This window comes from Neofelis nebulosa, chromosome 2 (assembly GCF_028018385.1).
Source record: "Neofelis nebulosa isolate mNeoNeb1 chromosome 2, mNeoNeb1.pri, whole genome shotgun sequence".
Taxonomy (NCBI): domain Eukaryota; kingdom Metazoa; phylum Chordata; class Mammalia; order Carnivora; family Felidae; genus Neofelis; species Neofelis nebulosa.
Genome location: NC_080783.1, coordinates 187,510,918 through 187,526,544, shown reverse-complemented (window position 1 = coordinate 187,526,544; position 15,627 = coordinate 187,510,918). Strand labels below are relative to the sequence as shown.

The window sequence follows — 15,627 nt, the reverse complement described above, 5'->3', positions numbered from 1 at the left end:
AGGGAGCTATCCAGACACCAAAAAGTCTAGTGAACTTCACAGAGCAATTGTTCAGGTCAGCGCCTGCCTCGCCTGGCCGGGCCTTCACATTGCATTTGCTGAGGCCAGCAAGCAGCCTCAGATGCACTCTGACAGCTGGCATGCTATCTTCAGGAGCACAGGCCTAGCCACACCTTCATGCATAGCCCGCCAAGCCCTGCATGAGAGGGCCTCTGTGGAGCCAGCTCTCAAAGATCAGTCAGCCAGCCAGCAACTATTCACTGAGCACATACTCTGTACCCACCACTGACCTGGCTACTGCAGACACAGAAAGGAGCCAGCCTCAGTCTCTATGCTCCAGACGGACATGTCTACAAGGAAACATATTTGGACTCAGTTTCAACACTCAAAGATCACAGGTATCCAAAGGGTCAAGGAGTCTCAAGATAAAAGACTGACTGCTGAGCTTCCCAGAAGAGGTGATACCTGAGCTGAATCTTCAAGAAGAGGGAATGTGCCCAATGAAAATGACTAAGGGGCACTTCAGACAAAGATAAGGCCACAGGCCAAGACCTGAAGGTAGGACAGAGCCTGGTCCCCTCAGCCAAAGATGGAAGTTAGTAAGTAGCTGCTGCTCAGGCCCAAGAGACATCAGCTGGAGAGGTGGGTAAGTGTCAAAATACAAACAAGCCAAGGACCAGGTGTAAAGGACCTGAGTACCAGGGGAAAGCAAAGGAGTTCACAATGTTGCCACAAAGAATGGCTGCCCTGAGACCTATGGAACTAAGTCCAAGGTCATTCTCTTCTACTGTTCCTCCACATGCTCACTTAGCTCCAGCCCATACACACACCAAAAGAATGCTGTTCCTCCTGCTGGAAAGTCTTCTCTCCTCTTCAGACCCATATTCCACCTTCCTTGAATGCCCAGTTCAAGACCCAAATCCTCACAACACCTAGTTTTACCCTTCACTGGCTTCTCTCTTCTCTAAGGCCCCCTGGGAGCCACTACTCTGATCTCTGGTGTGTTCTCTCTTCTCTGATTTCCTGGGAGTCACTAAGCTAACCAGCAACATGGGGTCCCTGAGGCGTTCAGGGCTGTTGTCCTTACTTCAGAAGGATTTATGGGTGTGAGTCTCCCTAGTGGACTGGGCCTCCTGGAGAAAGGATGCCAACAGAGCAGAGATCTTGGGAGTCTATTCCTGTACCTTCTTTCTTCTGCTTACCTAGTGTAGCACACACTAGGAAAGTAGTTTTCTGGGTAATTCAACCTCTGCCAGGCCCCCAACTTCATAGCTACACAGGGTTTCTCCCAGCCCACAGCCCCAGCACCCACTCCCCAGATACTTGGTGTTGTATTAGTGTCAGTCTCCTTCCTCAAATTCAAAGGGAACTGGGCTCTGTTGTGCACAGTCCTTCTCACATGACCAAGGCTCTGCCAGGGCTAGGCAGGACCACAGCCAGCCTGAACCAACTCTACCTCTCAACCACATGGAGATACCAGGGCCAGTCAGGAGGGTCAGAGACCATACTCATGACCACATCAAATACGTATACTTTCCCAAAGGCTTAGCTAGTGCCACATCTCTCCTAAAGGAAATGTAGCTCATCTCAGTGATTTAGTTTTGAGCAAGAATCTAGAAAATTCCCTTCACTGGGACTTCTCTGCATACCTGGATGACACCACATAGGGCAGTATCATACTCTACCCCTCGGCCTGGTCCCCAAGCAACTCCCCACTCCCAGAAAGGGCCCACAACCTTACAGTGCATGTTAACTAGGGAAGAGGAAGGAAGGACGTTGAGAAAAGAGAAGAACAGAAAGAAAAGGAAAGCGATGACAACAAAAAGAGAAGAATAGAGATGTGTAAAGAAAGCAAGAGGGGACAGGATCTGATGCACAGGAAATCCAGAGGAAGCACCAGAGTGGGGCTCAGACACAGTACCTTTTTCAGATTAATCCACTGCTTGAAGTAGTCCGCCACTGGCAAGCCCAAGTACTGGCACTGACCTGGGAGCCTACAAGAAAGGGAAAAGAGAACAAGTTGGGCACACCCATTGTCCCAGGCATGGAGTCTGAATCTAGGAAATGCAAATAGACCTCAGAAGGCTACCCCATTAGTCACGGGTCCTACCCTGCCCAAGAAAGGCTCCCCACCTCTAGCACCCTAGACACTGGGCTCCAGATCTAAATGTGAAAACTTGGGAGACTCTATTCAAAATACAAGCAGCTACTATTTTCTGATGGCCTACAATATGCTAAGGATCTTACTTACAGTTTCACATGATTCTTCAGAACGACGTTATGAGGTAGCTATTGTTGCCTACATTTTACAGATGAGAAAATGAGATTCAGAGGGGTTACCTAAGGTCCCAAAGCTAAAAAATGACAGTGCCAAGAAACGAACCCAGGTCTGTCTCACCCCAAAGCCTATGTTCTTTCCAATGCACCAGTTTGTAGCTGTTTTGTTACAACAGAGAGGCAGGGATATAAGACAAGAGGAAAGAGAAAAGGAACACGTGGAGCTGGCTACACAGGGGCTTCAGTTCACCCTTAAGTCTCTAGCAATAGGCTTTCTGCAGATAGAGCAAACCATGCAAAAGGATAAGAGCTCAGAATTTAACCCAAGAGCCTGTTATTTTTTCTTTAAATTATAATTTATAAATGGTCTTTCCCTCTAGATATAATGTTTACCCACATAAATCCATTCAACCATTTACTGATGTTTAATAATAAACAGGCACTTAAAGCTCAAAAAGTTAAGAATTAGCCACTGCCTGTAAGGGGCTCACAATTTGTTCAATGGAATGGACAATAAAAGAAATAGACTAAACAGCCTTAAGTTGGAGCACTGGGGTACGTGAAAAGATGGAGGAAGATACCAAAAATATTAGCTGGGAAAGATCACAGAACTTTCTTGCTAAGCTTGGCCATAGGCAATAGAGAGGCTCTGAATAGTTGCGATTTACATAGATTTTTCTGGGGCCAGCAAAAACAATACACTAAAAAAGCTGGGTAGTAACTCAGAGACTAGACAACAGCTGTAGAGGTAATAAGCAAGGAACAGATAGAAGAGACGTAAAGGAGGCCTTGGCCATCAAGTGGGATGCAAGGCCCAATGAGAAGTGGTAGAGCCCAATTCAAAGGCTTATGGCTTGGCTGGTTTCATTCTACTCAGAATCAGACAAAAAGAATGAGGCAGGGGCATAGAGAGGATATCTGACACCCAGAGCAGACCAGTATTTAGTCATCATTTTTATTACTGTTTTTAAATTCTCTGCCTAAATCACAGTGACTGCTTACTACTTCACCTCCAAATACCACAGAAGGAGGCACAAGTTTGGGAATGCAGTTTTACATACATGCATGGCACATGGCAAGCACTCAATATCTACTGAGTTCAAAGTGTTCAGGAGACATGTGGCAGTGGGATGACATCTAAAGGGGCAGCTGGATATCCACTTTGAGGAGAGGTCTGGATTGGAGATATAAATTGCTGAATCATTAATGTAATTTAAATGAAATTAAAGCCATGAGAGTAGATGAGAGAGCAGGGAAGAGTATGGTGGGAGATGGCCCAGATTAATGTCTCATAAGTTCTACTGAGCTAAAATGGAAATCAAGACCACTGTCACACACATGGAACCCACTACACGCACCAGCCAGCTCTAATTTTGGACTCCCTCAATTCTAAAATTTTTTAATGTTTGTTTATTTTTGAGAGAGAGAGAGAGAGAGAGAGAGAGAGAGACCAAACATGAGTGGGGGACGGTCAGAGAGAGAGGGAGACACAGAATTCGAAGCAGGCTCCAGCCTCCGAACTGTCAGCACAGAGCCTGACGTGGGGCTTGAACTCACAGACCACGAGATCATGACCCAAGCCGAAGTCGGATGCCCAACTGACTGAGCCACCCAGGCGCCCCAGCAAGGTTTTTGAAAGATGAAAGATAGCCTTAGGAGCTAAAATGTGGTTGCCTAAGGAGAACTATATTGTTTGGATAACTTTCTTATTTCCTTCAATTTTTCTTTTGTGTTCTTATCTTGTTATTTGTGAAAATGCTTGCTGAGCTCAGCTATTTTTGAAAAATCACATTAAGGCCTGTGAGTGAAGGGGGGGCAACCAGAAGCAGCAGAATCTGCAAAGGAACAGGTCAAGAGGTCTGGCCAGGAAAAAGCAAGAATCGGGCCACCTATCATATTCACCCTTAGCCATTCCCAGTGTCCCCATTCTTTTAGATGACATGGATCAGGAGTCCTATTGGCTGGGCTAGCCCTGGCAGCAGGGTGGGTAGGAGGCTCCCTCTTCAGCAAGATTTCAAAGGTAGACATTTCTACCCAGGTAGGAAGGGTCTAGCACAGTAGGATCTTGCCTGATCTTCTAGGGGGAGGATCTGTACCAGAGGGGCTACATCTAAGACAGACTAGACAGACTGTCAGGCTGGATAGTCAGCCTCAGATATGGCTCAGCAGCAACCCTGAGTGCTATCTGTACCCCATGACTGACTAAAGCAGAGGAGGATGGGACTATAATTCTCACCCAGGCTCTAGTCACTTGCAGATACACATGAAGTTTGCAGACTCACAGGCATTCAGGTTGTTGAGTCCTCCAGTTTGTGGGTGGTCCTAGCCCTGTGACTCCAGGACATGAGCAGTAGAAATGTAGCAGGTCCAGGCCCATCTTCACAGAGCCACAGAGCCATATGCCAGAACTTGAAATTCCAGATGGGAGTTTCACGGGAAGACAGCTACACATTTCTAAGACAGAACCCTACCCAGCTTAGAGAACACCAAGAGAAACCCTGTGAGAAAGGTAGGTCAGAGTAGTAGCCATCTCCTACATAAAATAGGACACTGATGTCCAAAGAAGAAAAGGATTTGCTCGATCACACAACAATCCAAGGGAGAACTAGAAATGGGATCTCAGCCTTCTGACTGTACAAGGCATCAGTCATGCACATGCGCTCAGAGTTCTTTACAGTCCCTGGAAAGGAAAGGTTTGGGGCTTTAGAGAGGCAGACAGCATGGTGGTTACTGCTCAAGGTCACACCTGGGTCCAAGGTTCTTAGGAGCCTAAGGCTAGGATCAGTGGGTACCAGTGGGTACACGGTTCCACTAATTTGGAAAGTAAAAGGGCAAAAGTCCCCCTGGCACAAAGGGTCTGAATACTGAGTTCCCACCAGATACTGATCCCAGGAAAAGAGCCACTGGCAGTGGGCCCTGGACTAGCCTGCGGGCATGAACGTGCAGGCAGGTTTATGGTGCCCAGGTCTCCATGCAGCTGGAATCACTGGGCACAGAGCTCCTCAACTGCCCAAACATCATCTGGCCATGCTTATTACTGTTGCCCAATGAAATTTTATGCACCGAGTCCACAGGTGTGATTTCCCCTTCTTTATGAGGGTCGGAATGACATCACCGATGGCCAATAGAAAAGAGCCAATTATGTCCAGGCCATAAAAAGGAATGAGATTTTTTCAACCAAATCAAAACTTCCTTCAGCTTCACGAACGTAAGGGGCCCCCTTTAAGGAAGGGCCCCCAGCCCTGCCATGGGCTCTAAACTGAGGGATATAATCAGTTTCCAAGTACTATCAGACCTAGGGCTAGAGAGGGGCTCCGTCTTCAGCATTCACCATGTGACACTGCTCTCATCACACTGGGCCCCTAGGGTCATCAAAACAGAACATCAAACCCTCCTCAAAGATGCCTGACTAGCTCCTTGCTACTCCATCCAGGCAGGAGTTAGAAAAGATGGGGTATTTCTCAAGTTCCCTTCCTACTCCTTCTAAATAACAAAAAAGAAAGCAGAGAGCCTTCCTCCACTTAGAAAGAAAAGAGTGTGGGAGGAAGAGGGGTGCAGGAAACTCCCCCCTCCCACCCCCCCCGCAAAAGCATAGGGCACAAAGCATAAGGAACCCGGCCCTCCCTACCCACCCCTCATCCAGCCCCACCACCTGCAGCCCAGTGCTTGGGCTGGGCCCAGACAGCCCTGATGGCAAACAGGTGTGACCAGCTCGGCGCCAGCCAAGGCAGGGGACTAGCTCATTAAGGGAACACCACCCTCGCTAATGGGTAGGGGCAGGATGAAGCCATTGTGAACAGGAGCTCAGCTTTGAAGATTAGCTGGAGCAGAGCTGGGGGGCTCTACTAGAACTGCTAGGCTTGAGTTGAGGAGGCCAGCAGCATCCACGGAGGTCTGAGCGACAGACTGACAGACACCATCAGCCAGGAGCAGCAGGAGTGCAGGCACCAGTGCTGGCAAAGGTTATGCACACTCTTCCTTCTGTGCTTTTCTCTCTCTGTAAATCTTAGGGGCAACTCCAAATCAGGGAGATATATGTCACTCTCAGTTTTAGCACACTCGAGCCCTTAAAGAGCAGGAGGCCAGCTGAATCTGGAGCCATATGTGATCCCTTTCTGCCTCTCTGTGAAAGCCATGAGACCCGGATCTTGAAGTGATGTAGGCTGTCAATCCTGGTACCCAAAAGCTTGAGGATGCACATACAGCTCACCTGCAAGGGCGAACTATTTTGCCCCATCTGATATGTAGAAAAAGGAGAGTACTAAGGAGCAAAGGAAAGAGTAGGGAGAAAGGTTCGGTCTTCTTCAAAGTCACAGTTACACCATGGAGGGATAGAAGGCCCAGTATGGGGAAGGAGTAGGCCAACAGACCCAGCCAATCAGCCAGATGTATGCTCCTGCCAAAGGGACACCTATAAGGGGCAGTGAGGCTCATGGTCATGTTGGGTTTCTATGCTTGTCCATTCCGAAACGAACACGCGTGCACAATGTTGTTGCTGGCTGTCCTGTGTTTCAGAACTGCCAGGTTTCCTAGACCTCAGGAAAGGTCCCATTCCCACTGGGTCCCAGCCTGGGAGGTGCACCTAGTCAGAGACTCCACAGCCAGTGTGATGAGTCTGCACCCAGCATCAGCAGACTATCCCAGCCAAGGCAGCACTTGGCTGGGGACACAGCTCTTTGTCTCTCCTGTTTCCGTTCCCCCCACCAGAGGAGATAAACAGACCCTGGGTGATAAACGGCCCGCCTTTCAAGATCACTTTTCCTCAAGTTGAGGAGAGTAGCTAGTGATGGATGGGCTGGAATTTGGTTATCGGGAAGGGCTGTCAGCCAGAGGTGCCTATCTCCTCCCCCACTACGCAGGGCATCATTACACTGTGGCATCGAGGTAAAATATGAGCAAGGGGAGGGAAGGAAGAAAGAAGGGAAGGCTGGGCTTCCACACGGAGCAAATTGAGCTACAATGAGAGCGGGTGTAAGGCTGGGACGTTAGTTATCTGCCGCGACACCTTTATCTCTGCGCAAATTGGTCCTTCCTCCCCCACCACATCCTCTTGTACAAACAGAGGCAGGCACAATGTGTCACCACTGCAATAGCGTGGCAATTTAACCCGAATTAGTGAGGGGGTCAAGCTAGGAAATAGGGGTTTCTCATTTCAACAGGTTCCTTAGTCTCTGCTGTGAACCACCACACTGGGGGGAGGAGGGTGGACAGAAAGCAGACTCATAATTGAATTCACTCACTTGGCCACCGCTGATGTATAAAAAATTAATGCTCAAGCCTCCTACTTATTAAAGCTGGTTAGTTTCTGTCTCACCTGCAAGATGCACCATGGCAGAAGACACGGCCTGGGCCACCCCGGGCAGGCTGAGCCCTCAGTGCTTTCAGGCAATGCAGGGATCAGTAAGGTCAGGAAGAGAGACAAAGGTGCTGCCTGAGACAGCAGCCCCACGCCAGCAACCCCTCCTAGAAGCCTACAGGATAGAGTGTAGGGTGGGGTTAAGGATGGAGGCCAGGGGGAGGGGTTGTAGAAGGTGATCACATTAGAGATGATCCTGGTCAGTTCAAGAATACACTTCAGTCTACAGATAGAAGCAGCATTCTGGCTTTACTCTCTACCCTGAGATGTCCAGGGTTTTTAGAGGGGTGTCCAGTAACCCCTCTCTGCCGCCCAGACAGGCAGACAGACACACACACACAGTTGTGCTGAAACTGAGGAAGCCAATGGCAGCACTGATGACAATGACAAGGCTAAAAAAGCCAGGTGTAGAGGAGTCAGGCCCATTCCCCAATGGCTCCCCCACTGCAGACCCCGGAGCTAGAAGGGCCCTGATGGTGGAGGGGAGAGGGAGAGTACAGTAGAACCCCCCATCCAGCACACAGCTCTGCTGTACTAAGAGACAACTTGGTCAAGTGCCCATGTGTCCTTGGGCAAGTTACGTCACCTCCGTGCCCTGCTCTGTGAAGGTTGCAGGAGCCAGCCAAGGGAAACATATTCATACATAAACACTCACAGAAGGGATTCTGGCTAAAAGGAGATCAGCTGTGACCAATGCTGCAACAGCCTTTGGAGAGGCTTCCAGGCCACCTGCCTTGAGAAGACAGTGCCTTAGGCATGAAAAATATACTGGAGAAGCTTTGCTGGGGATGACACAGAAAGGGGAAGTTCCAAAAACACTCATCAACTACAGAAAATGAATTCCAAGAAGCTTTGGGGTAAGAAGAAGAGTTGTGCATGGAAGAGGCACTTGGGATTCATTCTCCAAATCTAAAGAATCAGCGCACAAATAGGAGGGAGGGAGCAAAAGTCAAGGCCCCAGTCTAGACACAAAATGGGAAAACTTTCTACCTCAATTGCCAACACATACTTTGGGTATCACTGAGACTCAGGACCCTCAGGGACAGAGGCCAATCAAACCTGATTCCTAGACTCAGGGAGCTTCCAAGGCCACCCAGAAGATAATCACAGCATGAAACATAATGATCACTCCAGGAGAGAAGACTAAGAAAGGGCCATCCCATTTCTGGTGATGGGAAAGCACTGCTGGGGAGCACTTACGCTCTGCTTCGGTCCTCTCTGCTTGAACACGCGTGCGCGCGCGCGCACACACACACACACACACACACACACACACACACTCTGTCCCTCCATTCTTCTCTGCCTGCCCACAACCCTGAGAGAGTGCCGACTTCTCAGCCCATTTTGCTCCCACACTTGCCCCCATCCTCTGGGACAGCTGCAGGTTACAATTCCAACCACAGACTTCAGAAAGATGATACACTTGCTGGAGCCTGCAAAGGGTCAGGAGAGAGTACTGTTTGAAATACCAGCGTGACAGCTGGCTCCTTGTCTGTCTCTTCCTCCCCCACTCCCCTCCCCAAACTTGTCATGGTACAAGAAGTCTATAAGCAGCCCATCAGCTTTAAATATCAGTGTGCGTGAAGCAGGAGCACGAGAGCGAGGGAGCGGGAAGCAGACAGCGAGTGCCTCTGTCGCCACTGCCTGTCAGGGAACACTAATGAATTTCACCACCAGCAGCCATGCTTCAGATGGGGTGGGGGGTGGTGGTGGTGGGGGTAGGGAGTTTTCTAGGGAGAACCTTACAGTATTAAAACATCTTTTCCCAAAGCCCTGTTAATAAATGTCATTGCAGAGCTGAGAACTACGGCCCACAGCTAGGACTTCAAGGCAAGGGAGGGGTTGGGACAAGCCCCAAGGTCCTCCCAACACAAGGAGAGTGCAAGTGTGAGGCTGGAGGGGGCCCCCTCTGAGCCCTGCAATTGGGAGGGTGACCACCATGACCCATGCTCATCTCATAAAGGCCGTGGGCTGCCTAGCTCAGCCGACCAGGACCAGAAGGAAAGGCCTCTGATGAGGGGAGATCACCAGCTGTGCCTTCTGGGCCAGACTTAAGTCCACCCCACTTCCCATCAACTTCAGCCATCTCACTTCACAGGGAGGCCCACAGGCAAGGGGCTCCAGGCCATCCTTCCAGATCTAGGGCGAAAGCAGTGGTGAGGAAACTCTGACACCAGTCCAAAAGGAAGTACTTCCCCACAGATGGCAGGAGTCAGAGCTTATCATAATCTCCGTTGTACAGATGAGGACATGGAGGTAGAGTAGGAATGTGACTTTCCCAAATCCTACAACTAGTAAGTAGTGGAGTCAGGATTGGAACCCAAGTCTCTTAATTCTAAACAGCATGCAGCTTCTCTCAGGAAGGGCTGATCACCTCACTGTCTCCTGTGTGTCCTCTACTGTCAGGCCCTGCCCCTCCCCTCCATTCTCTCCCACTGGTACACACACACCTCTGGTCTGGCATAGGCCACAGCTGCCATGTAGCACAGGGCTGGGCTCCAGGCCAGGGTGAACCCAGCCTGGCAGAGAAAGCCCTGGGAATGAGCCAGGCCATCACCTGGGAGTCTCCACAGCTCAGAGGGCATGGTTGCAGGCATAAGCTTTCCCTGGGGTACCCTCTGCACAGCTCTGATCAGCAGTGTCTGATCTGGCAGCGACCTGCTGTGCAGGGGGCAAATGACATTTAATTTCCTCTTGGTTTCCCTATGGTACAGACGAAAGGCCGTCACCTGCGTCTGGGTCTGGCGGCACAGCTGGAAGTGTTCCCAGACATGCTGCTCTGGAGAGTTCCCAAACAGAAACCAGAATACAGGCAGAGCAGAGGGATGCCCCATAGGCCAGGCTGCCAGTCCTCCCTGAGAGAACCAACCTCAAATCCCCATTGCCGAGCAGTTGCTCAAAGCCTCTGAAAGGTACTGATATGTAAACAGCACTTCCCTGCTCCACTGCTTGCTGGTCCACTTGCCAACCATTTGTCCCCCACAGAGCCCACAAAAATGACCACAAGAAGCACACCAGGTGTCCTGATCAGCTGGTGCCACAAACACCCTGTGGAACAGTAGAATATGCACTTTCCCAATGCTGCAAATAGTTTAGGAAGTCAAATACCTTCTATCTCCCCAGACCCTCTCCAGTGAAACAATAAGACAAGCATCTCTCCGGAGTCTCCCCAATGACAATTTGTCCAAGGAAAGGGCACAGTGCCCCACCTGTGGTGACTGTGGGAAGTGTCGGAGCTGCCACCAGGACCTGGCTAGAGCTCTTTCCCAGAGGGAATGGCAGAGGCAGCAGCAGGGAGTAGGGTAGGGGGAGGAGGGGGAGCTGCTGACAAGAGGTTCTCAGAGCACTTTGGCCAGTGTCTCAGCTGATGAGCTATTCTTTTTGGCCAAGGAAATCAAGAGCTCCTTAGCAATTTGAGCTGTTTCCAAGATAGCTCACTCATCCCCCCAATTATAGTCTCCACCTGGCCTATGGCCATCTTGACCCTTTGCCTGAGCTGCCTTTGTGTGGCCTACGATGCCCTCTGGAGGCTCCACAGAGAGGCATCCTGCAAGCGGTCAGGTTCTGGGATGTAGACTGCTCTCTGCTCCAGTATACTCAAGGACACAACTGTTCCCCTTACCCTGTCTGTGACCGATCTCCTCTGCCCTGATCCCAGCTCCCTTGACTCCTTCAAGACATGTACGCACTTGGCCTACACAAAGTCACCCTTCGGGGTAGGCATTAGAACGGGCTAGTGGTTTTTAAACTGAGCTCAGTGGGGTTCTGGGGTTCTAGGATTCTAGAAGGGACATCAGGCTACTTTGAGGACTGGGGGAACAGGAGGAAGAATGGCAGGGCCTCACCCCAGCTTCAACCAGAGCAGCTCAACCCTTATATACTTTGTAATATTGGGCTTTCTTTAGTATTTTTTAAAACAAAATTTCCTGCTAAAAAATACTCCCCATTCAGTCTCTCTACTGTGCTCCTCTGGGTTCTCATGGCATTTGTTTTGTATCTTCTCTGTAGCCTTCTCAGACTCCACCTTACTCAGCCTGTAGTTAGTTATGCACGTGCTGCTCTTTCTGTCCTGATCACTTGGTGCTCCTTATAGTCCCGAGCATAGGACTTCCTGGCCCAGAGCAGCTCTCAACAGGGGCTAACTTTAGGCTACTGCTGGAATACCAGCACTTCCAGCATACACAGTGGTCAGCACCTTCGATGGCAGTTTCCATAAGAATTCCTTGGAAGAGAAGAGTTGCAGTGAAGCATAACTGACGTTTACAAGAAGGTCCTAGTGAGGACATGTGGCATATGCCACTCTTAAGTCACCAAATGAGGTACACCTGCTACCATCATCAATCACTTAAATCGACCTCCAAGGGACCAAAGAGACTTTTCCATCTGGCCAATCTCTGGGCAAAATGCAGATATTCCAACAGGAAATATCACTCATTAGAAGTTTCCAAACCCTGCACGTAAGACCATTCATGGCAACACAAGATGATGCTCATCAGATGAGTACTCAAGGGTCTGTTGCCTTGCAGAAGAGTCACCAGTCCCACAATTCTGCTCAAAGGACTCAAAATGGGTGCAGCTCCATAAACCAAGCCCACTGCCTGGCTTCCTTCTCCAGCCAGCTCTGGGGAAGGAGCAAAAGGGAGGCAGGGGTCTGTGCTCCTCCTAGCTAAAGCCACTTGTTAGTAGGCCCCAGATTCCTTTATCCCCAGGGAAAGGAAGGTAGCAATGAGCCCTATCCCTCCCCACCCTCCCCACCCCCAGTATGCCTCCCAACAGGGCCAGGGAAGAGAGCCATTAGTGTGTGCCTCAGCAGACAATGGGGAGGAGAAGTCTCCAGAGCAAAGGACAACTGCAGCAATTAGAATGCAGGGAGGTTCAGAAGCTATTTAACTGGGTGACCCCTGAGGTCGCTGCATCTGACTCCCATCCCTGGATAAATATTGTATGAGAGGGGAGGGGGGAGGGTGAGGGAGCCCTCAGAGTGCTGCTCCTCCTTCCACTCCATTCCCCACCCCACACGGCTGCCTCCAGCCACACACACCAGGAACATTATTTACAGCCCTGACAGTCAGAGCAATCACTCTGCTAACCAAGAGGGAATGGACAAAGTCGACTTACCAAAAATTGACTATGGCAATTGAAGAAGAAACCAGAGCTGTGGGGGAGGGGAGCTGAGCCAACACTGAGATGCAAGGCTTCCCCCACATTCTGGGCCTAGCTGGAGCAAATATTTCCCATCACCCCAAAACTACTAGTAGGTGAAACTGGTCCCAACTGGCAGAGTAAATCAGGAATGGTGCATCTCTCCACCTTTTGGGGGCTCCATGATCAAAAAACTCCTGGATCTCATCACTACCCAGGTGTTCCTTAGCAAAGATGGGAGTCCTAGCTACCTGCCCAGAGGAAGTGGGACTAGCCACATGTCACTTATCCAGCTGGTTCCTCAAGCCACAAGCAGGAGAGTCAGCCATAGCAGAAAGGGGTCAGGCTGAGGGAAGAAGAGGAGAGCGTCTGAGTGCAGGCTGCGTCTCGGCCCCCACATGTGCCGCTCCTCCAGTCCTGCTCTAATGCACCCTGACATGCCTCTGAAGACAGAGAGCTGTTTGCAGTCAGCACCGTGATTTGTTAGTAATTATTTCCATGGTGTCACATTGCTGTCACTCTGTTAACAAAGAGACAGGCTGCCTCGGGCTGCCTGCAAGAAAGAATCGCAGAGAAAAAGGCCTGTCAGGCTCCCGGGATTCTCTGGGCTGGCTGGCTTTCTTCCCCAAACCAAAATCCTTGCAGGCTTTGGAAGAAACAGTTTTACAGAACTATCAAGTCTGAGTATGTCACCCTTTAGCCAGGGACACTGAAAATTTATCCCACCCACTCACAGCCATCCTTCCCGAGTTCTACTGAGCTAAGCCCCCAAAGTCCATAGATCATTCAGGCATGGGCCACTACGCCAGCTGCAGCCCTGAGTTCTCCAGCCCTCACCTTCCAAGACCGCTGCTTCCTGACTCCTCTTCCTCACTGGGGTGTTTGCAGCCTCTCATGCGCTCTTAGGAGTCTAACATAGGAAACCTATTTCAGACCAAACTGAAGCAGCCGCCCCGCTGGCACAGATGGTGGTCAAAGAGAATATGATGGCAGGGCATCTTCTCTTCTTGAATCTGCCAACCGCAGTTCAGGGCCAAAGCTGCTCAGGTGTGGATGCCCCTGTAGTCTCTCGATGCCTGTGCACCTGTGAGGAGATCATCAGACTGCTCCGTCGTTCCCAGTGCCTGGATTGGTACAACATCCACTGTGGTTTGCTTTAGCACAAAGTAATGTCTCCATTACCCTGGCTGGGAGTGAGAGGACAGATTGGCAACGCTGACAAAACAGAGGTCACTCACCTTACAGGCACGGAAAGTTGGAGATTAATTCTCTCCTCTCATGGAGGGAATCAGACTCCTGGATAGTGGAAGGGAAGCACCAATATCGAGACACCCTTTCATTGCCAAGCAGCAGCAGCAAGAGAGGGACACTAAAGCCCATAAGCCCTACAGAGGCCTTGTCAATGTGGCAACGGCCACTGGCACCCAGTTCCTGCAGAATCCCACAGGACAGAGGAGCCTGGACAAAACCAAGATTCTTCTGGCATCAGGGTCCAAGGGGCCAGAGGGCAGTGCTGGCTATATGAACTGGAATGTAAAGTCCATGAAGGCAGGAGGTTTTAGAAGTTTTATCTCTTTGTTCACTGCTATGTCCTCAATACCTAGAATAGTGTGAGACACACGGTGGGTATTCAATCAACATCTGATGAAAATATAATTAAATGGGTCGGTATGGCTCAAAGGCCACTTCCACAGGCCTGGGGCCAGGCTCTCCCTATCACAGGAGTTCAGAGAAAAGGGAAGCCAGTGCAGGTTCCAGAAAAGACAGGTAGACCACATATCCAAAGGACTGGAATTAGGTTTTAAAGGATGAGGGAGATTCTCATATCAGACTGAACATTTACATACTCATTTGACAAACATGTATCGGAGAGGTAAAGAAAAACTGTAGTCCAACAAAAGGAGAAGAGATAAAGCACAGTATGGAAATACAATGGAAAACTATACAGCAATGAAAAGGCCAACTACTAATATACACAACAACCATGGAGGACTCTCTCATATGTCATGTTGAGCAAAGGAAGGCAGACATAAAAGAGTACATTTTGTATGGTTCTACGTATTAAAAGTCCAGAACAGGCAAAGTGAACCAAAAGTAATAGAAGTCAGAACAGTGGTCATCTGGTAGGCAGAGGGCATTACTGACTGAGAAGGGACACAAAACGTTTTCTAGGATGATGGAAAAGGTTCTTGACCTTGATCTGGGTGGTGGCTGCACACGTGCATGCTTGTATAAAAATATATGAAGCTATACACTTCACATCTGTATACTTTATGTACCCTAACATGCCTACTTCATACCTTGGTTTCTAAAAAAAATAGAAAAAAAAAGTTGGGTCTCAAGAGTCACACAAAGAGGTTTTTTTTCAAAAAAAAAAACACAAAACTATCTCACCCAAAGTAAAATATTTTCCAGGAGCAAACTCCTTCTCCTTGGAGTTCAGGGGACAAGCCCTCCAATCTTCAGTCCCTATCTGCCAGAGGACAGAGGAGCCCAAATAAGTGGCCAAGGCCTGGGAAGGTCCAGAAATGTTCAAAACACAAAGGAGTGCAGACTGAGTCCCAGGTCTAGGAAGCAGTGACAGCCTTTATTCTGTACCAGGTGAGCTGTGGGGAAGCAGAGATGGAACATATGGTCAAGCCATGCCACCAGCTCGTTCTGAGGCCCTCTGAAGCAGCCTGTCAGATTCTGCCATAGAATCAGACTTCCAGAGACGGTCCTGAAGAGCCATAGGACCAATTTGTCTTCCTGACAAGCTAGACAGACATTGGCTGAGCTACCCCAACTCTGGGCTATGCAAAGGTCTCAGTGCCTACAGCCCCTCCTGCCAGCAAACAGGAGACAATAAGACC

General features: G+C 49.7%; 1 protein-coding gene across 10 annotated transcripts in view; it reads right to left on the bottom strand.

Annotated features, from left to right (window-relative positions):
* ERI3 (ERI1 exoribonuclease family member 3) overlaps positions 1-15,627 on the bottom strand; it is a 127,905-nt gene that overhangs the window by 60,364 nt on the left and 51,914 nt on the right. For 9 of the 10 annotated variants that reach the window (XM_058717680.1, XM_058717677.1, XM_058717679.1 and 6 more), the window contains one exon: positions 1,922-1,994. The exons of the other annotated variant lie outside the window; for it this stretch is intronic. In XM_058717680.1, coding sequence (XP_058573663.1) covers positions 1,922-1,994 — 73 coding nt within the window. The remainder of the gene's footprint in view (positions 1-1,921; positions 1,995-15,627) is intronic. 10 annotated transcript variants of the gene reach the window in all.